General features: G+C 54.3%; 2 protein-coding genes across 2 annotated transcripts; one reads left to right on the plus strand and one right to left on the minus strand.

Annotated features, from left to right (window-relative positions):
- Nucleotides 1-422: 422 nt before the first annotated feature.
- Nucleotides 423-13,885, plus strand: DNAJA3 (DnaJ heat shock protein family (Hsp40) member A3). The gene is made up of 13 exons (XM_059826610.1): nt 423-602; nt 1,201-1,522; nt 1,710-1,843; nt 2,304-2,387; nt 3,142-3,348; nt 4,448-4,600; nt 6,053-6,200; nt 7,021-7,085; nt 9,256-9,384; nt 9,839-9,954; nt 10,670-10,767; nt 12,948-13,064; nt 13,847-13,885. Exons 1-12 carry the CDS (start codon nt 423-425, stop codon nt 13,049-13,051), a joined length of 1,740 nt encoding a protein of 579 aa, XP_059682593.1. The 3' UTR covers nt 13,052-13,064; nt 13,847-13,885.
- Nucleotides 13,886-15,843: 1,958 nt separating this feature from the next.
- Nucleotides 15,844-20,681, minus strand: NMRAL1 (NmrA like redox sensor 1). The gene is given in 5 exon segments (XM_059826611.1): nt 15,844-15,978; nt 16,926-17,116; nt 17,606-17,870; nt 20,381-20,494; nt 20,568-20,681. Coding segments are annotated over 5 exon segments (819 nt in total).
- Nucleotides 20,682-21,455: the final 774 nt, after the last annotated feature.

Consider the following 21,455-nt stretch of genomic DNA (forward strand, 5'->3'; position numbering starts at 1 on the left):
TGCAGCAGCTCCCCGGGACCCTCCTCAGAGCCTCCTGCCCGTGGGGCTCAGTCCCGGCGTTGGAGCCATCCCGGGGGCCACCGTCCCAGGGGGTGCAGCCCCTTCCCTGCCTCCCGCAGGGATTCGGGATCGCCAGACCGAAAGCCACCCGCCCACGGGCACCCGGGGCTGCGACCCCCCCCGCTGTCACCCAAATGTCCCGCCGGAGTGAAGGGCAGCTGTTCCTTCGGGTTCCGGGCAGAGAGGATGGGGACAGCGGGAGGTTTCCAGTCCGGTGGGCTCAGCGTCCTTGTCCCCTCCCCAGCCCCGCAGCCGGCGGTGAACAGAAACCTTTGTGTAGAGACAGCTGCCGCAGAGGGGAAGAGAAAAGAGGGCTGGATCCGGGCCCACCGAGCTCTCCGGGCCTGGCCGCGGCATCACCCATGCCCGGTGGAGCCGAGGTCTCCCTCCCCACCGCCCGGGTTGTGACACTCGTGTGCGTGCGGCCAGAGCAGACAGGCCCCGACACATCGCCCTCGCCGCTCAGCCGTGCTGCCACGGCCTCCCACGCGCCGCGGAGCCGAACCTCTGCGCTTGACGAGCGCTTGAAAGCGCCCACCCTGGTAAGGAAGGCAGGAGAGAACTGCGCTTGGCCTGACTTATCCTCCTCTCTAGAGAAAAGCTCCTGCCCTCAGCGCAGGCGGTGTGCTAGCGCAGCCGTGCTGGGATGGGGAGAGCCTTTATTTCCGTTCTCTGATCACGTTTCATCCGCCAAGGCCGGAGAACAGCCCTCGGGAGGGAGCAGAAGGCCCCAAGCACGGAGCACCGAGCCGCCAACCCGGCTGCGGGGTGGCTGCTTCCCCAGGCCGGGCGGCCTCGGCCCTTCCGCAGGAGGGTGTCGCAGGGGGGTGCGGGGCCTGGCTCCCCCCGCCCAGGGTGCCGCCCGCCGCTCCCTCCCCGGGCCTCCTCAGCACGGAGCTCCCGCTGCCCCTCGCCTGGCACAGTCACCCCGGGCACCGCTCGCAGGGGCCCTCCCGGAGCTCCCCCGCCAGGGCCGCCACGCCGGGGCTCTGCTGGGGTTCCCCTCCCCGGCAGGCAGAACACCACGGCCACCCCCAGCGGCCCCGGCCCCGCCGCCGTCGCGGGCCGCCACAGCCGGGCCCGGGGTGACGCCGCCGCTCGACGGCAGCCGCGCCCGGCAGCGGCGGCGCGCATGCGCAGCTGCGAGGGCCCGGGAGCGGCGCGGGGCTACTGCGCAAGCGCGCTGCTGCGTCCTCCTCCGCCTGCGCGGCGCGGTGCCGTCGCGTGTCGCCGGTGGCGCAGGCGCAGCGCTGCGCGCGGGCCAAGATGGCGGCCGGGAGCTCCTCGCGTTGGCTCGGGGCGGCCGCCGCCGTCGCCGCCGCCAGGAGCCGCGGGCCGGGGGAGGGGCGGCTGCCGCTCCTCTGGCTCGTCCGGGGGCTCAGCGTCCCGCCGCCGCCCGCCGCCGCCTCGGCTCGCGCCGCCCGCCGCCTCCTGCCGCTGTGCGCCGGGCTCTGCGCCGCGGGTGAGCGGGGCCGGGGGCGGCGGCGGCGGCGGGGCCTCAGCGGGCCGGGGCGGGGGGCGGCGAGCCGCGGGCTGTTCTGCCGGGGCCGGGCGGGCCCGGGCCCCTTCCCCCGGCCTTGTCCCGCCTCCTGCCCTTCGCGGCGCCGTCCCGGCCCTCAGCCCGGCCCCTCTGCCCTCCTCTCCCGCAGGGACGAAGCGCGCTGCCGCCGCCGCCGCCTCCTTCCACAGCAGCGCCGCGGCCCACGCCAAGGAGGACTATTACCAGGTGCTGGGGGTGCCCCGCACCGCCACCCAGAAGGAGATCAAGAAGGCCTACTACCAGGCACGTCCGACCGCGGGCCCTGCCGGGGGGGAGCCCACCGGGGCAGGCCGTGTCCGAGGGCCCGTAGCCAGAGAGAGGAGTCACAGCCGCCCGCAGCCTCTCTTGTATGGGAAGGAATAAAAACGGCTTTGAGATCCCGGTGTTTGGACCCTCTGAAGACAAGGGGAGGTAGCGGTGGGAACGCTCAGCACGTCGGTTTGGGGGTCTCTTTGAAAGCGTGGTCCTCCTGTGCTGTCATCTTGGGTCTCTTTCCAAAAGGTCCTGGGGGATTGCTGAGAGGTCCAGGAGCAGCTTCTGTAGTTCCTTATATTGGGATGATAACGGAAAACAAAGGCTTGTAGTTCCCTAAAATACAGATAGCAAGTGCCAAGCCTTGCCTAGTGTGTTTTTCCTGGCATGTGAGATATGCTAAAGTAAATTACTTCTGTCTGTCTCTAATAATTCAATTTTCATTGTTTAGCTGGCAAAGAAATACCACCCTGATACGAATAAGGATGACCCTAAAGCTAAAGAGAAGTTCTCTCAGCTGGCAGAAGCCTACGAGGTAATATGCAGGATTTTATTGTCGTGAAAAGGAGGAGACATTGGAGGGTAGATGGGGGGAAACATTTCTTGTGTGCGTTTTCCTGTAAAACCGTGGCTATTTTTTAATGTCTTTTACTTCAGGCTTGAGTGGCTCTGTCCCAGCAGTGTCCCCAGGAAATTACTTAGCCCAAATATCTGATTTAGCGGGAATGTTTTGGGCTCTTTCAATTTGTGCTCTTTCTTAGCAGTGAGTGACTGGCACAGATGCAGTGGTCACTGCAGTGGAGTTATTGGTCAGCTTAAATAAACAAAAAAACCTGTGAGCAGCTATTAGCTTTTTGAGACAAAGGTACCTTCCGCTCTGCTCCCTCAGCCCCGTTTCTTCCTGCTCTTCAGCTTGTTCAGAAATCTTCTTATGCTGGGTTTTGCTCTCGTGGGTTTTCAGATTTACCCCAGCACCCTTACCACTAGCTTTCACCCAATGTATGAATGATTGAATGTATAATATAAGATATGCTTGCTTATTATAAATGAGTAAGATCTTGCCCTTTTCCTGATGACAAGCTGAGAGCTACCATGGAAGAAACGGCTTTTCAGTAATTCATATGCTGCTGAGAGCTGGGATGGTGACAATAAGCTTTGAGAACTTGGGCTTGTGGCAGAAATACCAGGAGCCTTGAATTCTCCAGAAAGATGCCGCTCTGCAGATGCAGGCTGTCCAGTTGCTTGGGAGCTGCACAGTGTCCTGATGGCATCGTTCTTTTGCCTCAAAGGTATTAAGTGATGAAGTGAAGCGGAAACAATATGATGCGTACGGCACGGCTAGTTTTGATCCTGGCGCAGCGGGTGCCGGTGCTGGGCGGCAGTACTGGAGCAGTGGTCCATCGATTGATCCGGAAGAGCTTTTCAGAAAAATCTTCGGAGAGTTTTCAGGGTCCCCTTTCGGCGACTTTCAGAATGTCTTTGACCAGCCGCAGGAGGTATGAAGTGCATTTATTTTCTGAGTAATGAAATGAAAATGAGAAATGAAAAACTCAGAAGCTGGAGAGGGACACTAGTCTGTCACAGATTGCTCCGGGAGTGAGTTTAAGCAAGGAATTTGTTTCTGGGAATCTCAGCACATGAGTGTCCCATTGTATGGGTGGAGAGTCACGTATTTTTGATAGGCTGTGTAGATACAGTCTCCACATCTCCAGACAGAATATTTTTTCTGGACTTCAGCTACTTCATCTGGTGTTTACTGACACCCGTGGGTGCTGCCAAACAATTCCATCGTTGTAGAGGCATCTTTTCTGCTCTACGTTGATTTACATGTGTCTGCTTTGATCTGTAATGCTAAAAACCACAAAATACCTTTTAACTATAAACCAAGCCTTCCAGCATTAGGTTGACTGCTTAATTGGCTTAATTTTGCAACTTAATTGGCTTAACTTTGCAGTGGAGCCCATAATAAAACAAAAGCTATGTCTTGTTCCTTTGTACTGCAGCTAAACGCTCTTTTAAGTATTGATGGTGTTGGTTCATGTGCTCTCTTCAGAAATGCTTGGTATTCGCTACTTCTGGCTTTACTAAAACCAACCTTTTTATTATAAACAGAATTTCCTATTTTGTGCAGTCATCTTTGCTGATGACTTCCCTTGGTAAGTAAAGAGTTTATTGAGGAAGAGCAGATACTGTCATTGGGATTAAAAGCCTTCACCCTCACCTGTTGCTGCATTCCCATTAAACAAAACCTTTAGAAATATTAAGAGTTTTCCAGAGAGCAGAAAAACACTTGATCTGTATTTTACCTTCCTCCTTTTCTATTTTTAAATCTCATTTCTGCTACACAACTGCTCATCAGACTGGTGTAATCATCATTCCTGTAATGTTTGCTATCCTTTTGTACCCATTTTTATTTATACGAGACAGATACTGCTTCCTCAAGTGAGGCAAACCCTTCTGAATGAGTTGTGCATCCATCCATTTCTTCCCCCCCATCTATTACCTGGATGTATTTTAAGCATTGTTTGATATTTCAGTCTGCTTAAGACCCCATCGCACGTCAGCTGTAGATTCACGTCTGTGTTTCCCGTACAGTATATCATGGAACTGACGTTCAGCCAAGCTGCAAAAGGTGTTAACAAGGAGATTGTGGTGAACATTAACGACTCCTGTGAGCGATGCAATGGTAAAGGACATGAACCTGGTACCAAAGCCCAGCGCTGTCACTACTGCAATGGCACTGGCATGGTAAGTGCTTTTCAAGACGCAGGTTCTGCTCTGCTTTTCCTTGTTGGGGCAAGTCAGTCCCTTCCGCAGTGAAAAATTCTCACTAGGGTCATCAGCGTATCTTGGGTGAAGCCGAGTTAATGGGGACTCGATGTTAATAGGCACTAGGAAGATTTTCTTCGTATTAAAGAAGTGCTGTGCCCAGCTAAAAGCTGATCAGGGCTAGATCAGCTGATCAGTACATCCAGCAAACTATATTTATATAGTGTAACAGTTCTGAAATTACTTAACCACATTTATGTAATGTAACAATTCTGAAATTACTTGGGCATTAAATGGGATACTTTGAATGGAGGGGTGGAGGGAGGAGGAAGGTGATGATAGCCTAAGGGTAATCATGAAATGAGAAGGTGCATGCTGCTTACAGTAAATAAAGAAATGAACACCTCTCCTGTGGGGAAAGGCTGAGAGAGTTGGGGTTGTTCAGCCTGGAGAAGAGATGGCTCCAGGGAGACCTTATTGTGGCCTTTCTGTGCTTAAAGGGGCTTATAAGAAAGATGGGGACAGACTTTTTAGCAGGGCCTGTTGCAATAGTTGAAAACCATTGTCCCTTCTCCTGAAAGATGGTAGATGTAGACTAGATACAAGGAAGAAATTTGTTACGCTGAGGGTGGTGAAACACTGGCACAGGTTGCCCGGAGGTGGTAGATGCCCTGTCCCTGGAAGCATTCAAGGTCAGGCTGGACGGGGCTCTGAGCAACCTGGTCTGGTTGAAGATGTCCCTGCTGATGGCAGGGGGTTGGACTAGATGGCCTTGAAAGGTCCCTCCCAACCCAAACCATTCTGTGATTGAGCTTCAGGCTTTCAATTTCCACGCATCAAAATGGGTACTGACAGTCAGTCTGTGACCAGAGCACCTTTCTGCACAGAACAGTTGTAGTTTGTCAGAGGAGACTGCAAGCTCTTCCCACCATTGCCTCATGCACTTCAGTCTGGTGGGTGGCTTTCACAGTTCGGACCATAGCTTAGTCTCCATAATGTTTTCCTGGACACTGGCAATAATTCATACAAGTGGATTGTCCTTGGATTCCTCAAAATACAGATGTTTGTAGTTCCTTGTGAAATAGCACTGTAAGAAGCTTTGTTCCTGCTTGCACATTAAAGCCTAGAGATGGAAGGTGGTGTGTTTCCCTTCCCCTCGCCATGAGATGCTTGGTCATAGTAGTGATGGTTTTCAGTGGAAATCAGAATGCAACGGCAATTGAATCTGATCCAGCTTCCCGCAAGCAGCACTCTCTTGGGATTTCTGAGCCAGTTTTCTGTTCTGCTCCTTGCTAAAGGGTATTGCTGTCAGGTTGCACGTGCAATTAGAGGGACTCAAATGTGCTGGGCCGGTCACTGGCAGCGTTTTGTGGAAGTGAAAAGCACCATCTCGGTACCAAATATTTGTACGAGCTGTATTTTCTTCCCTAGGAGACGATAAATACCGGCCCTTTTGTAATGCGATCTACGTGCCGACGATGCGGTGGTCGTGGTTCCATCATAACAACACCATGCGTAGTATGTCGAGGAACGGGGCAAACCAAACAAAAGAAGACAGTGATGGTTCCTGTGCCAGCTGGTTAGTGTTGTACTCATGTACAGCTGTTAAATAACTGTTAAATAACTGTAATTATCTGCTTCCACTCGGCCGGCAGCAAGGCTGGTCCCTGCCAGGTACGAATGTGAGAGCAACGTAAGAAGTTTTGCTGCGGAGCAGTTGTAAGAACAAAGCAGGTTGATAGCTTGGCAATTGAAAACGCTAGTGATGAGATGAATTTTCTGGCCATGGGTATAAATGTTTGCTTTGCCCTTCCTGAGCTGAGGTTTTGGTTCTTGCATGGATCCTTCTAGAGAGCTTTCGAAGAGTGAGACTCTCAAAAGGTTTTGTTGCCTTGGGTCTTTCGTTTGTCCTTGATGAAGCTTGCAGGGAGGGTGGGAATCCTGAAAGCTTTAGCTTGGCTCAGAAAAGCGTGCTGACAGCCTTCCTCACCAGAGAGGATAAAATGAGTGGTGGGGCTGAAGACTTGCTTCTTCAAGACCGCCCTGGGTGAGCAGCCTGTAATTTTTCTGCAGCTTGTGGAGGCTGCCCAGTCTTCCATAGTCTGATGCATTTCCCAAAGAATTCTGTAAGGGATTGAAGCGGCGAGCCTGCTTGGAGCGCAGTGATCGCCTCAGAGGTATAAACATGTGCTGACATCTCCTTCCTTCAGCCACAGCTCCTGGGCTCCTGTGGAGAGTGTTGCTGTGCTGCCCGCTGGTAGGTCTTGTGCCTCGTGCTCCTGGATGTGCGGGTGCTGCTGTGGTGGCAGGCTTTTGGGGATGGCAAGAGGTGTAGGTATCCAAGGGACACGTGGATTATAACGCAAGGTAACGTTCCCTTTTTTTTTTTCTGATTGCAGGCGTTGAGGATGGGCAGACAGTTCGGATGCCTGTGGGGAAGAAAGAAATTTTCATTACGTTCAGGGTACGCATCGTTATCTCGTTGGCTGTTGTTATCTTGTTGCTATTTAAGTTGGTTGCTTGTTCCCTTTGCAACTGCCTGGGAAGTCTGACTGACTGAATGGGGGCTGGAGGAGGAAGAGCCAGTGATCCTTTGAAACAGCTGAGGTAACATGATCCCCGTGAACTTTCCGAGATAGCAGAAGATCTGCATTGTACCAAGTGGTGTAACGTTAAGTCTGCTCATGAAGAATTGCGTTGCTTGTTCCAGGATGAGGCCCGTACAGTAGCGTGCATCAAAGTGCAGAGTAGGTTCTAGATGCCTTGAGTCTTTGACTTGGAAATGTGAAGGAGCTGTCTGCTTGCAGCGGTGGGAACGCTGCGGGAATGCCCGTGAGAGGCTGCCTGGTCCAGTCTCCTTTTGCAGATACACGTTAAGTGCCACTTTGCATGTGTTTTGCAGCTAGGGCCCTCTTCTCCTGTAGGTATCCTGTCATATGCATCTCTGTCAAGGAGAAGACTTATTCTTCAGCACCTTTTTTTGTGGTGCAGGAGGTTTTAATTCTCTTCCAGCTTGTGAGGCCACTGCAAAGGTCCTTTCCCCCCCTCTTCTCTTCTGCCTTTCCCCCCCCCTCTTCTCTTCTGCCTTTCCCCCCCCCTCTTCTCTTCTGCCTTTCCCCCCCCTCTTCTCTTCTGCCTTTCCCCCCCCCTCTTCTCTTCTGCCTTTCCCCCCCCCTCTTCTCTTCTGCCTTCCCCCCCCTTCTCTTCTGCCTTCCCCCCCCTCTTCTCTTCTGCCTTCCCCCCCCTCTTCTCTTCTGCCTTCCCCCCCTCTTCTCTTCTGCCTTCCCCCCCCTCTTCTCTTCTGCCTTTCCCCCCCCTCTTCTCTTCTGCCTTTCCCCCCCCTTCTCTTCTGCCTTTCCCCCCCCTTCTCTTCTGCCTTTCCCCCCCTCTTCTCTTCTGCCTTCCCCCCCTCTTCTCTTCTGCCTTTCCCCCCCTCTTCTCTTCTGCCTTCCCCCCCCCCTTCTCTTCTGCCTTTCCCCCCCCTCTTCTCTTCTGCCTTTCCCCCCCCTCTTCTCTTCTGCCTTTCCCCCCCTTCTCTTCTGCCTTTCCCCCCCCTTCTCTTCTGCCTTTCCCCCCCCTTCTCTTCTGCCTTTCCCCCCCCTTCTCTTCTGCCTTTCCCCCCCCCTCTTCTCTTCTGCCTTTCCACCCCCTTCTCTTCTGCCTTTCCCCCCTCTTCTCTTCTGCCTTTCCCCCCCCTCTTCTCTTCTGCCTTTCCCCCCCCTCTTCTCTTCTGCCTTTCCCCCCCCTCTTCTCTTCTGCCTTTCCCCCCCCTCTTCTCTTCTGCCTTTCCCCCCCCCTCTTCTCTTCTGCCTTTCCCCCCCCTTCTCTTCTGCCTTTCCCCCCCCCCTTCTCTTCTGCCTTTCCCCCCCCTCTTCTCTTCTGCCTTTCCCCCCCTTCTCTTCTGCCTTTCCCCCCCCTTCTCTTCTGCCTTCCCCCCCCTTCTCTTCTGCCTTCCCCCCCCCTCTTCTCTTCTGCCTTTCCCCCCCCCTCTTCTCTTCTGCCTTTCCCCCCCCCTTCTCTTCTGCCTTTCCCCCCCCCTCTTCTCTTCTGCCTTTCCCCCCCCCTCTTCTCTTCTGCCTTTCCCCCCCCCTCTTCTCTTCTGCCTTTCCCCCCCCCTCTTCTCTTCTGCCTTTCCCCCCCCCCTCTTCTCTTCTGCCTTTCCCCCCCCCTCTTCTCTTCTGCCTTTCCCCCCCCCTCTTCTCTTCTGCCTTCCCCCCCCCCTCTTCTCTTCTGCCTTTCCCCCCCCCCTCTTCTCTTCTGCCTTTCCCCCCCCCTCTTCTCTTCTGCCTTTCCCCCTTCAGGTACTGGATAAGGCGGTGTCTTTTCTGTCTCTGCAGAATCATACTGACACTGATAATTAACAAACAGGATTAGGGGAGGGAGTTGCTGAGACAGGAAGCAGGCATCCTCCTAAGCCTCTGGCTAATTACAGTTATGTCAAGATCTGTGTTTTTCTAAAAGACTGAACATCAACTTGGACTTAGCTGTGCAGTTTGTGGATGGTAAAGGGTCTGACTACAGCTTTCTGGCAGGTTTTATTATGAGAACTTTCAAAGCCATTTACATTGAGAACTTCGTGGTGGTGTGCTCACTTCTATTTGTGCTCACTTCTGTGCTCACTGCCTGCTTTTTAGGTTCAAAAAAGTTCTGTGTTCAGAAGAAATGGAGCAGATATCCATTCGGACCTCCTTATTTCAATAGCACAGGCTGTTCTGGGAGGCACAGCCAGATGTCAAGGCTTGTACGAGACAATCAATATCACAGTAAGTACCGTTATGTGGAAGAGCTTGGGCATAAATGGATGTGGGGCAGCGGAGACTTCTCCTTTGCTGCAGAGATGGTGCAAATCTCCTAAGTCAGCCAGTCCAGAGTTTCACACTGCTTCAGGATTGAGTGTCAGGTAGTTTGTGACCTGCTTGGTCACACCTCCCTTCCTATCGCTGTGTAGGGACAGGGAAAGGAAGGGCCAGGTGGGTGGCTGGACAGATCCCCTCCAAGGTCTGCAGACTGTGCGAGGTTCTTCACTCGTTCCTTCAAAAGCTTTTCCATCATTACTGACTCAGCTTCTGCATGTGTCCAGATGTGTGAGCGTACCAGATCTCTCCCATCCTACTTTGAAGCTTGCTGGAGAAGTAGTTAATTATTGTAGACATGTAATATAATTACTACATAAATGGTTAAACTAGAGTAATAAACGTGACCCTTCTGTGTTCATAGATACCCCCTGGTATTCAGCCAGACCAGAGAATTCGGATGAGTGGGAAAGGCATTCCCAAGGTTAACAGCTACGGCTATGGAGACCACTACATTCACATAAAGATAAAAGTTCCTCAGTAAGTAGAGCTAATGCAAGTTTTTGTGAAATCTTGAACTTCTTGCAAAAAACGTTGTTCAGAAAGATTTTGTGAAAATTGCGTACTGCTTTATCAAGATCATTAATTTCTCACTCTGCTTTCAATTCTAATGTGAGGTAGACTTTTTTTTTTTTTAATAGTACCATTTGGCAACCCAGCTTTAAAAATCCTAAACCCTGGAAATATATAAGTCATTCTTCACCTGCCTGGCTGTCTGTGACTCTGTCTGGATCCCAGTTACATAAATTCAGTGTTCTGGCTCATAACGCGTCTGTGCTCTCACACCTACAGCGTAAAGAACTGAAGTCCTTGGCTGTTGCTTTTCAGACTCCTTGGCTGCCCTCTGCTCCTGTGGTGAAGGAAACTTTTTAGCTTGTATTGCTGCACTTGGCAAGGGAGTTCATTTCCTGACGTCTCCCCACCAGATGTGTGTTCTGTTGCAGCTCTACACTGTTCTTAGCACTTAATCTTGGGGGTTTTTTTCACTGTGGTTTGGTGAAATGCAGTGGGTCATATCTCTTCCACTGAGGCTTATTGGTTATAGATTGCCCGTTCTAAGAGCACCGTAGGGATTTGCAGTGTATGCCAGGTGTATTAATTCCAGTAGCTGCCTCTCGTGCGTGCTGCTAGAGAAGGTTAAGGAGGTCTGTAGCTAAAGACGGCCGTAGCCAACACCTCTGTCTTCAACCTGCAGGAGGCTGACGGACCGCCAGAGAGCCTTAATGATGAGCTATGCCGAGGACGAGGCAGATGTGGACGGCACGGTGAACGGGGTCACAAATACGGCATCAGGTGAGCGCTTCCTGCGGGTTCCTGGGGAGGAAGGTGAGCCAAGGTCAGCATAACCTGCCAAGCATGTTGTATCGGAAATAAATAGGTTTAGTGTGATGTTCATGGGCTGTAGCACAAAGCAAGGAGGTAGCCTCTTCCCAGAAAGCTTTACTTGAATACTTAGTGGGCAAATCTGTGCATGAATAGAGAGCAGGTATTGAGATACTCTGGGGTCCTGACAAGTTGTGGTGAGTCTCGCTGTGGTGATGAATGCCTTCCGCTCCCTGCTTCTGCCCCTGTGCCAGAAGTAACTTGTCTTAGTAGCAGAGGTAGAAAAAGAGAATGTGATTCAGGCTAGTCTTCTGTGTGAGCTAATCCGCTGTGCTGCTGACCGCAGTGGGGATGTTTCTCCTTGAAAGCTGAAGGGGAGTGCTGCTCTCAAGGCTGCTCTAAGCCGTTCTCTGTGCACATGGGGGAACCTGGGATAGGAATGTCCCTTGGTGCCAAGTCGTGGCTCCAGTCAGTAGACAGCGTCCAGCATGATGGAGGGAGCGAAGTCAGCTGGGAGCTTTGTAAAGCTGCTCTTTCAGTTCCAGGCCAAAAATGTTGATTCAGCAATTACGTGGTTTAAGTTTCAGGGGTGAGGTACCTGGCACCGGTAGCAGCTAAAGGCAAAACATACGGTAGAACAGTAAGGCAAGAGCTTTGTCTTTCGCTATTGGAAAGCGATTTTTTCTTTGCTCATATTGGAACAATGAACTACTTAAAGCTGGTTAGATTTCTTTGTGTGCTTGAAACCAAAAAGGGTGTTTAGGACTGTGTACAGCTAGGCAAAGGTGAGAGTCTTTCAAAGCTGCTAAATGATCCCAGGAGCTTGGGTCCTCTCTACTACAAGTGCCAAAGCCTGAGGAATATAGGCTGAAGTTCAGGATATTGGAAGGCAGTATTTGCCAAATACTTAGCAGTGTTATGTTTTATAGTGCTTTCATAACACAGAAGTTACATCTTTTCCGCTGAGGGTACGCATTAAAGGTCAGCCGTGGGGGGAAAGGGAGAGATCTCCAAGCACAAAACTTTCATTCCAGCTTTTTAAGGACGTTTATGTGCCAAAGGAAAAAAACGCTCTCCAAACTTAATTTTTAAAAAGCCAGCCTGCCAGTTTTTACCACAATTAAGCAGCAAGGTAGATTAAAAACAATGCCAGTAGTTTGTGGTGTACAGAGAGGTTGTTGCTGAAAGCGTGTCCTTGCTCTGGGAAGCAGAAATACCCTGAGTGGATGGAGGCGTGTTCTGCTGCAGGCCTCGGTATTTCATACCGTTGCATCAGTCTGAACTCAGCAGTCAGCTGTGGGAGGATGGGGAGGACTGGACTTTGTTCTCTGCGTGCAAAGAAAGCTCGAGGAGGATTTGGGGGTCTTGTTATTGACGGTTTTACTGTAGAAAAAGCAGATTAGCAAAGAGGTCTCCTTTGTTCTTGCTGTAGCCACTTCTGGAGGGCCAAGCATCTTCTCAGGATCTGTTTATACAGGAAAATTATGCTTGTTGCTGCTGGAAAGATTCCTTATCTGGATGCTTGTCCCGAAATACTCGTAGCCTTTTTCATTCTAGCCGGAGTTCATTTTCTCCTTGATACTGTTTGTCAGAGCATTGCATGAGGAGTACGTGAGGCAGGTTCCCGGTCTGCTTTCACAGTGCTTTGCTCTACAGGGTCATGACATGACAATGAAACAGGAAGAGAGATTGTTCCAGGGACCACCACCACAGCTTTTTTTTCCTGTAAAGTCATGGCTGGCTGTGGTCAAGTTAACAACTTGTTTTTAGTGGCAGACTGTCAATTCCAAGTGCTTGTTTCCAAAGCCTGTGGGGTCCCTGACTTGATTGTGCAGCATGAGAATTCCCTCGCCAGTTGGAGGGCAGGGGAGAGGGGAATGGAACAGTCTTACCTGGGCTCACGGTCTTCTCTTCCGCTTCTGCGGTCCGGGCTCTCCGGTGCTTTTGCTGCAAGTGGTCCAGTACTGTGGCTCGCTGCCAGGCGCAGCCCTGGGTGACCGCTCACGGGCAGAGATGCCTGTACGCGAAGATGCTGGCAAAACCAGCTGACTTGACCATTCCCTGTCTAAAATTACCCTCTCGCTTGGTCAGGGGTGCTGGCTACTGGTGGGAGATGTATCTGACTGCAGCCCTTTGCTGTTTGTGTCCAGGTGGCAGGGCCACGGCTAGCGCTGACGCAGGCGGGGATAGGCCTGAGGCTGAGGAGAACAAGGAGGGATTCCTCTCCAAACTTAAGAAAATGTTTAGCTCCTGACACCCCATCCGAGGTAGGAGGCCTCTTGTGTTTTATTGTCGGTTTTCCCCCACACTAAGCAGAACTCACACTTCTTGGGAGGTAGAAGCAGCAGAAACACAGCATTGCTTCTCACTTAGCCTCAGGCCTTCCAGCCACTGGTGTGAAAAGCCCTAGCTGTCCCCTGTGACCTGGAGCAAAAAGCCAGGGACTAATTTGCATTGTTGCTGCAGCAAAAAGCAGCAAAAATGCTAGATACATCTTCAGGGAGGTTGCTGGCCTCTCCTGCAGCTCTGCTTCCTTACCCACTCAGCGGCTGTACCCATTCAAAGCACCGAGGGCGTTGCCGTTAGCTGGGAAAGCTGGGACCGGGCAGTTCCGCTGCCATCGCAAGGCCAGGCTTGCCGGGAGGCGCAGGTGGGCCTGCAGAGCCTCCGGTGCCGGTATGCTCAGGCTGGACTCGCCCCTACCACGGGCTTACAGCACCAGGAAGGAATCAGTCTTTGTCGTAAAGCACAGCGAAGCCCCCGTCACACGAACGAGCGCAGCATTATAACTCAGGGTGCCATTGAGTTGGTGTTGGCCTGCTGTGAGGGAGTGCTGCAGACTTGAAATCATCTATGGCAGAGTCTGGTGTCTCGGGTTCCGGGGGCTCAGCTTCCTGTCACCGCAGGCTGCCGACCGGTCTGTTCTGCGTGGCAGACAAAGCGTGAGGGCAGGTCAGGTGGGGAGGTGTGCTCGCCAAGCAGGCTGCGGGGGCTGCTGCCTGCCGATTCAGTCAGGAAACGCTGAACTTCCCTCTCGCTTCAACTGCAGGGAAGCGTTCCACTGGAAACTAAGAGCCAGCAGCAGCAGATCATCTTTGCAGTCGGGGATGAATCTTTCTGGCAGTGGGCTCTGGAGAGCCAAGGATGTCGGGCAGCAGCACAGTGAGAATCCCAGCTGGAGGGGCTACAACCCACTGAGGCAGCAACAGTCATCACAATACAAAACCCACCCACCGTCCTAGGAAACGGTAATGAAGGAAAATGCCAGCTTTGCAGAAAATGCGGCGCTCTCTCGAGGTTGCTCCACAGTCCCTACTGCTGCTGGAAGCTTATTTGGTAAAAATTGAAGTTGAAATATTATTTAGAATCTAAACCAGTGGAAATGTGAAATAAAAATTGTCCTTCCACCACAGAGTGGAGCAGTTTGCTGTACAGAGTCCGAGATGGCTGCTGCTCACTCAGGTGCCCTTCTGAATGCTAGATGTGCTTGGTGAACTAGGCACCGCGTATCTTCTCCCAGGAGACTTGGTGGGTCAGTGAGTTTTAACCCTGTCTTCACAACAGCCCTCCTAGCTGTCCTGCGCATCTCCCAGTGGGAAGTCTCCCTTCGGCTGGGACTCCTCAGAGCCCCGGGGTTTCTTTGTCCTGCTGATTTCCTGCACAGAGTGCAGCGATGGAATCTGCACTTTGCCTCAGGTTTCCCTCCCCTCCTCCCAAAATTAACTATAAAGTTACAACACAAATGCTGTCGCTTCTGAATGGGTACAGGTTCATCACCAAGCCCTTTGCCAGTTTGGGACAAAGTCTTTTATTACATTAGCGCAACACCCGTAGCATAAATGACTGGTCAAAGAGTCATTGTTCCTACATATGTGAGAATACAAGTGAAGTGGATCACTCCTTCTGGGTGGAGTCGAGCTCTTGCAGTGAGTATTTTCATGGTTACTGTAGCCCGCTGTTGTTAGTTACACCGTGCAGGTACCATCAGCCCACATACTAATCGACCAGTTAAACAAGGACATGTCGTAGTCTTGCCCTTCTTAATATTTGCTGAAATAAAGCACGCGTTGCCTCCTGATTAAACTGTCTGTAAAGTGATTCTCTATCCATGTAAATAAGATTGACTTCATAAAGATATTTAACACCTGCTGTGCCTCGCTGCCTTGTCTACTCTTCCAGCCTTGTCTGTCACCCCCTTTCCCTCCCGCAGTCACAGGAGCGAAGGTCCTCTCTCGGACGAGGGGAGGAGGGGGCTGGATGTCTGGAGCATCTCTGTGTGCTGCGATTGACTTTAAGCACAGGCAGAGACTGCCACATCCCAGAGCTCTTACCCATGCAGCACCTTAAGCTGTGGTGTAGGGGAAGGAGCTTTTTAAATGACTCTTAAATCCTAAGGTTGGACAGTCTTACAAAGGTTTTACTCAACTCAGGGGGGCAGCGATTGAAATTAGCTCTAGGAGCCCAAAGGCCGGGCCACAGCTGAGAGCTGTCTGAGTTGAGGAATTGGCTCAGCTTTCATGTTGTGCAGGATGTCACCGTGCAGTCCCCTTTCAGCGGGGTGGTGCTAACGCAGCACTCCGTCTCTCCAGGCGTGCTGCTCTGCCCGCCGGCTCACCTGCGGTGCCTGAACCTGGTCCGGGGAGAAACCCCAGTGTTGTCTGTTTGCTTAGGAGCCTGCGCCAGTGCTGGCTGGGGGCCTGCCGTGGGTTACCTGCAGAGAAGGCACTGCCCTCCGGGGCCCAGAGGTACTATGCATGCAGCTCCCCGAGGGGTGCTGCATGCTCAGAGCTGCCTAGGAAAGAAGGTGATAACTGGGAAAACAAGCCGCCGCCACCCTACAGCCGTGAAAACACCCAGCATCCCTAAACAAACACCTCCCTGAAGGCAGCGTGCGGAGGTAGCGCTTCTCTCACCTGCCTGCAGCTGTACAGCCTTTCCTCTTCTTCTAGTCGCGCTGGTCTCAACAGTCTCAACCAAGTCGCAGGAGAGCCCTGGAGCGCTCGCATGGACCAAAGCTCTTCCCAGCTCTGGTGGGGTCACAGCCTTTCACCAGGGCGCTCGTGGGAAGGCAGTGTGGCTCAGCGCGGCTCACCTCCTCGGCTTCAGGGTACAGAAGCAGAACATAGTGGCCATTGCCTTGGTCCCAGCAGAGCCATGTTTCTCGTACTACTCTGGTGAGATCTGCAAAAAAGAATTGGGGGCGGGGGGGGGAACCATTGTTGCCACAGGGCAGGGACTGCTGGGGCCTTTCCCTCAAACCATGCGGGGAAGCCGAAGAGGGCTGTGTTATTCCCACTGGTGAGGAGGGCTCTGCTGCTCTGCGACTCATTTCGGTTGGGGTTGTGTAAAGGAAGCAGCAGCCCTGCAGCGTGAGGGCGAGGCGGAGGAAAGCCTTTGCCAGAGCACGCTGGTGGGAGGTGGGATGAAGCACACCACTGCCTCTTGGTGCTGACCCAGGAGTTCCCCCCGAGTCCACCCTTCCTCCAGGCGCAGCGTGAGAAAGGGTGGTGGTGGGGAAACGGTGCCGCGCGGATGCTGAGGAGCTTGTTCCGGCTCTATCCCCAGCCGGCTGCCCTCCGAAGCTGCAGCCACCGGCAGGGCAGTGCCGCTGAGCGCCCTGCAGCCCTGCCTGGCAGGGAACACCCCAACCTGCCTAGGGCCAGCACCCGGCTCAGCCATGCAACCTGCTCTCCCCAGCAGCAGAGACCCGGAGCAGCTACGAGGGAGCCCTTCCCTACACCGGGGTATGAGCCGTGGCTGAGGGGGTCTAGAAACACGGGCTTGGGGGGGTCTAGGAGAGCCCAAGCAACCCAGGCTGCCACCTGGCACCCCAGCACTTGCCTCCCCTGCCTGAATCAAAGGCTGTGCTCAGCCCCCCCGTACAGGCACCCCCAACACACTATTCCAGACCAACGGGAGAGCCTGGGTGTGCTGCTCCTCTGCTGCTGCCAGGCCGGGGTGCCCACCCGCAGCCAGCAGCAGCCGGGCATGGGCGGGCACCTGCGGAGCACCTAGCTGTTGGGAAGGCACCGGGATCGTCCCCCCACCGCCTCAAGGCGGGCTGCGGGGCCCTGAGCCAGCTTTCCCCCACCTCAAGAACATCACGTACACCAAAAGACGCTTCCTACCTTGCTGGCGTCCACGGTCTTGCCCGTCTGCTGGGAGAGGACAGTGGCGTACTCTGCCTCAGTGAGCTTGCCAGTGCTCAGCGCGATCCCTTGGCTTATGTACTCCTCCGGGGACTTCAGCAGGCAAAGCAGAAGAGGCCCAATGTCCTCCACCGCCATCCCATCCATGGGGGTGTCCCCCACGGGCAGCGCTGTACAGGAGAGACTGACCCCGGTCAGAGTGCAGCGCAGCTCCGAGGAGGTACGACTGGAATTTTCAGCACCCAGCCTCTGAACACACGGTGAGGAAGAGCTGAGAGCACCCATCAACGTGGCAAGCCACGAGAGCACCTACAGGGCTGAGCTGAGACCGTGAACGGCCGGAGCAGCACCGTGCTTCTCCTGGATGTGCAGCCCCACCTCTGACCTCCAGCATCCCCACTGCAGGGACTTGGGGTGTCCAGAAACACTCGGGGATCTGCAGAGCAGCCCTCAGCACCAGAAACAGGAATGGGCTCTCACTTGTTTCTTGCAGCCCACCAAGCAGGTCTGATGGACCATCATGCAGCTACAACTCGCTGTGGTCAAGCCGGCACAGTCTGCAGCCGTGGTGGTTCCTTCACCCCCAGTGAGCCTCTGCATGGTGGGAGCAGATGAGACCTACCGGACAGTGACCTGGAGAGCAAGGGACCTCACAAGACAGGACCTTGTCTTCCCCAGGACAAAGGTGTCTCTCTGTGTGACCTTCCGCGGCTTGAAGACGGAGAGCAAGTTCTCGAAGTAGAATGGCAGTCGGATGGTCGCGGTGGGAACACCGACTTTCTAGAAGTGCTCCTCCACCACACCTTTGCTGTCAAAGTGGAGCGTCTCCGGCCGGCCCCTTGTCAGCTGCTTGATGTTCTCCAGGCTGCCATACCCGACGCGGCGCAGACCGAGGCGCTTCGACAGCTCAGCAAGCCGCTTTCCCTGGGTGAAGCCTGAAACCGGCCATGAAGAGGGGAAGGGCTCCCTTAGGACACATGGGGGGGATCTCATCATCCCCACAGCCCCCCTTCCCCTTCGTTGCACGGGGCAGGAGGGACACACTCAGCTGGAACCAGGGCTGAGCAGACCCAGCGAGCCCTGGGAGCTGCCCAGGTGGAGCCGAGTCCTCCGCTTACGCCGTCTTCCATTGGAAAGACCACACACCCCCCAACTTTGGTGCTAGCTCCTCCACCCAGCAGGCAAACACCAGCCCTAAGAGATGCGCCGGCGCCAACGTCCCTGCCCTAAACATACCTTTTGCTCACTGCCATCCAGGCACGGCGATCGTGCCACCTTGCGAAATCCGTCCCGGGGTGAACACAGCCCTTGGGGAAGGACCGGGGTTTCTGATACCGCAGCACGTTTTGGCCCCGAAGCTGCAAGTGCGGAGAACTGCAGGACTGCAAAACCTGTTACAGGATTTACAATTTAAGGTTTTGTAGAAGAAAAACGCAAAATAACGATCAACCCCACTTGCCTGAGCGGAGCTGGGGAGGGGAGCTCCTGCCGATCCCGCTGCTGCCGGCGGCTCTGGCTCCTCGGGTGCGGATGCAGCCTTCCTTGGTGCCATGCGATCCACCTCCTTAGAGATAAACTCGTAATTCGAGAAAACATTCAGCACTGGCAGAAAAATGGCTTTGGAGGGAGGGGAGTTTATTCCTGCCCCTTTATTCTGCTCTTTCAAGATACAATTTGAATTTACTCATGGAAACATCGCTCTTCATGGTCCAGCAAAGGGCAGAGCTGCTGCGACACCGGCCTCTTCCATGGGATCTCCCCACTCTTTCTGATTAGCGAGAATTTTTACATAGCAAAAACCTCGGCTCTCGCAGGCCGGGGCGAGCTCGTGGTTCTGCTTTGGGGGAATTCCTTGCAATTTGGACGTCGGTCAGCCTGGGTTTGTGGCTTTCCTGGGAGAAAGCGGCCGTGGCCGGGGGAACGGCCGTGCACCGAGCATCCTAGCAGGACAGACCCCGCGCCACTGCTGTCGGGGGGTCATATAGGCTATGGGTGGTTACAGCACGCTGCTGTTTTTCCACAAATATAATGTGCATCAATTTGCATAGGCGGCAGCCCTGTGCTGACAGGAAGGAAGATCGAGCGAGACCCGTGGCGCAGGAAGGGGTGAGGAGCAAACAGAGAGAGAAAAAGCCACCGGGCTAGAAACAGCGGCAGCCGGTGGCCGGGGAAGCCGGACCCACTTCCCCAGGTGCTGCCTGGAGCATCCATCGCCCCAGCTGCCGCGTGCCATTGCCTCTGTGGGTCCCCCGGGGCCACCAACCGGAGGGACTTCCATTTTCTACCTCGAACGTGAGCATCCGGGCGAGGAGGAAGCAAAGCTCTGGGGATAAAGGGCTGAGCGGGGGCACGGAGGGGCTGCATCCTCCCGCTGTGACGAGGATGCCCTCTCTGCCCTCCTGCTCCCACGCAGACCTGGGGAAGGCAGCACGAAGCCGAGGTAAGGTTTTGGTGGGGCTGGTTTTGCTTCGGAGGGGTACGGGGAGAAGGGGGGGGCACCGCTTGGTGCTCCTGCAGACCTCTTGCTGCAACGGCCACATGAAACGGAGTCGCTGGGCCAACACGTGGCAGGGCCAGGAGCTGTCGGGCAGAGGTCCCTGCGATGGGCACGACGTGACCAACCGCCAGCAGCACCCGGCAGAGCAGGCTGGCGCGGCACGGCCGCCGGTGCTGGCAGGAGCGGGTGTGGCGGTGCACGGCACTGAGCCCTGAGCGACGGAGACGCGCGTGGGACCTCGTGGGGGCCTTTGTCACAAATTCTGTCCCCTTGCCTGCTACCGCCTGCCCAGACTCGAAGGCAGCCGCAGCCAGACTGCCCTGCCCGCGCAGAGCCTCTCCGCCTTCCGCAGCATCAGCTTTCGCCTCCATGTTAATGATGTCATTTACTGAATTCATTCCACTTCAAAACCAATATGTACCTCAAGTAGAAAAGGACGAGGTTAGCGATATGCTTGCCCGTGGCACGGTGCAAAATTGCACCAAAGCGCGAGGCAGGGTCCTGGGTCGGTCGGTGGTCCAAGACCGATGGACCTTGAAACCCAGAGCTGTACCCCCGCGTCCCCCGTCGGGAAAGGGGCTCAGCACGGAGCTCACCCGGAGGGACCAGCAATACCGAGGTCTCCAACGCTGCAGCTGGTACCCTCTTCAGCCCCTTTCACCGCAGGGGATCCCCCAACACTGCGTGGGGCCCAGAGGCGCGGGGAGCAGGTTGAGGCGATGGAGCTGAGCAGGGACGCCCGCGTGGCACAGTGCCTGAGGCACGCCGGACCGCGTCAGTGCATTACACTTAATCCTGCTGTTATTTAAGCACTCTAAGGTCATTAGGGGCACTATATATCCTATAGGTACGGGCCTGCTGGGGAGAGGACCAGCTGGAGCACTGGCTGGGTGCTGTCACCCACTGAGATGCCACCAGCACCCGGGGTTTGGGTTACCCGAGGCCAGACGTTCGGGGCAGCCTGGGCAACGTCCACGTTGCACGAAGGTTTCTTTCTGGAGAACTCGCGGCCGCCTTTGGCGGTCCGAAGCCGCGGTTTCGGAGGGATGCTCTGCAACCGCAGAAAGCTGGGGCTGACCCCCAGCACCAAACCCCGGCGGGGTGCCGGGGTGGGTACCACTCACCGTCCCTGAGCTCTGCGTCCCCTCTGAGGCCGGCGGATGGGGCTGGCGCTGGCGATGGAGGCAGGCTGGCAGCAGCTCGTTCCCAATTTTCATGCTGATGTCCTGAGATCCCATAGGCGAGAAGGGCAGGAGCTGTTTGCCGGGAGAGGATCCGCTTTTCAATCAGCTGAGTGCACGTCCGTAGTAAAGTGTTCTGGGGGCACGATCAGCTCAGTAAACGCATCCTCCTTCATTTTGCAGCTTGCGAGGTGCAGCAGTACCCTGCAAGAGAGCTTATCTCTGAAATTAGCTTCGTTTTTATCTGTTTGGAATCACCCGTAGATTGATCTTTGCTTTTTCCTGGTGAGATTTGGTGTTGGGGCTGTTGGCACTCACCCCAGGGGTCCTTCGTAGCTCCTCGCCTCCACAGCTTGCTATTTAACTCCTGCTCTGTGTAGGCCCTGTTATTCTGGTTGGGGTTTTGGGGAAGAAAAAAAAAAAAAGCCTGGTAGGGGTTAGGTTTGGCCTAGGGGGTCACTCTGTAATTGCAATAAATTCTGCTAGCATTAAATCCAGACCAAAAAAAATAAGACTGCATCTGAAAGTCATATGTGGGCTTAACTAACTGAGTTACCTGCAAGTCTGCAAGTTTTGTATTTGGGTACAACGCAGAAGATACTTCGTCTCTTTGCTTAATTAACATAAATTAATAACGTGCAGTCTTTATGGTTCTGCCAAAAGGTGGCAGCCTGTATCCTGGCTTCAGGGTCTGCTCAGCTCCCCAGGTGATGGGGAATGGCTGGAGATGTTGGCTTGGCAAATGTTTCTGTGCGCAGCTCACTGACCTGCCGAACGGGATCAGTTCAGGGCGGATGTTTGGCAGGAGAAACAAATAAAAGCTCCGAGGAT

The sequence above is a fragment of the Gavia stellata genome, chromosome 18 (genome assembly GCF_030936135.1).
Source record: "Gavia stellata isolate bGavSte3 chromosome 18, bGavSte3.hap2, whole genome shotgun sequence".
In the NCBI taxonomy this organism is placed as follows: domain Eukaryota; kingdom Metazoa; phylum Chordata; class Aves; order Gaviiformes; family Gaviidae; genus Gavia; species Gavia stellata.

Bases quoted from the DNA above. Each gene is read 5' to 3' on its own strand.
- DNAJA3 (XM_059826610.1), top strand. From the start codon at position 423: ATGCCCGGTGGAGCCGAGGTCTCCCTCCCCACCGCCCGGGTTGTGACA. The intron at 3,349-4,447 runs GTATGAAGTGCA...TTTCCCGTACAG, and splicing joins TCTTTGACCAGCCGCAGGAG to TATATCATGGAACTGACGTT. The intron at 9,955-10,669 runs GTAAGTAGAGCT...TTCAACCTGCAG, and splicing joins ATAAAGATAAAAGTTCCTCA to GAGGCTGACGGACCGCCAGA.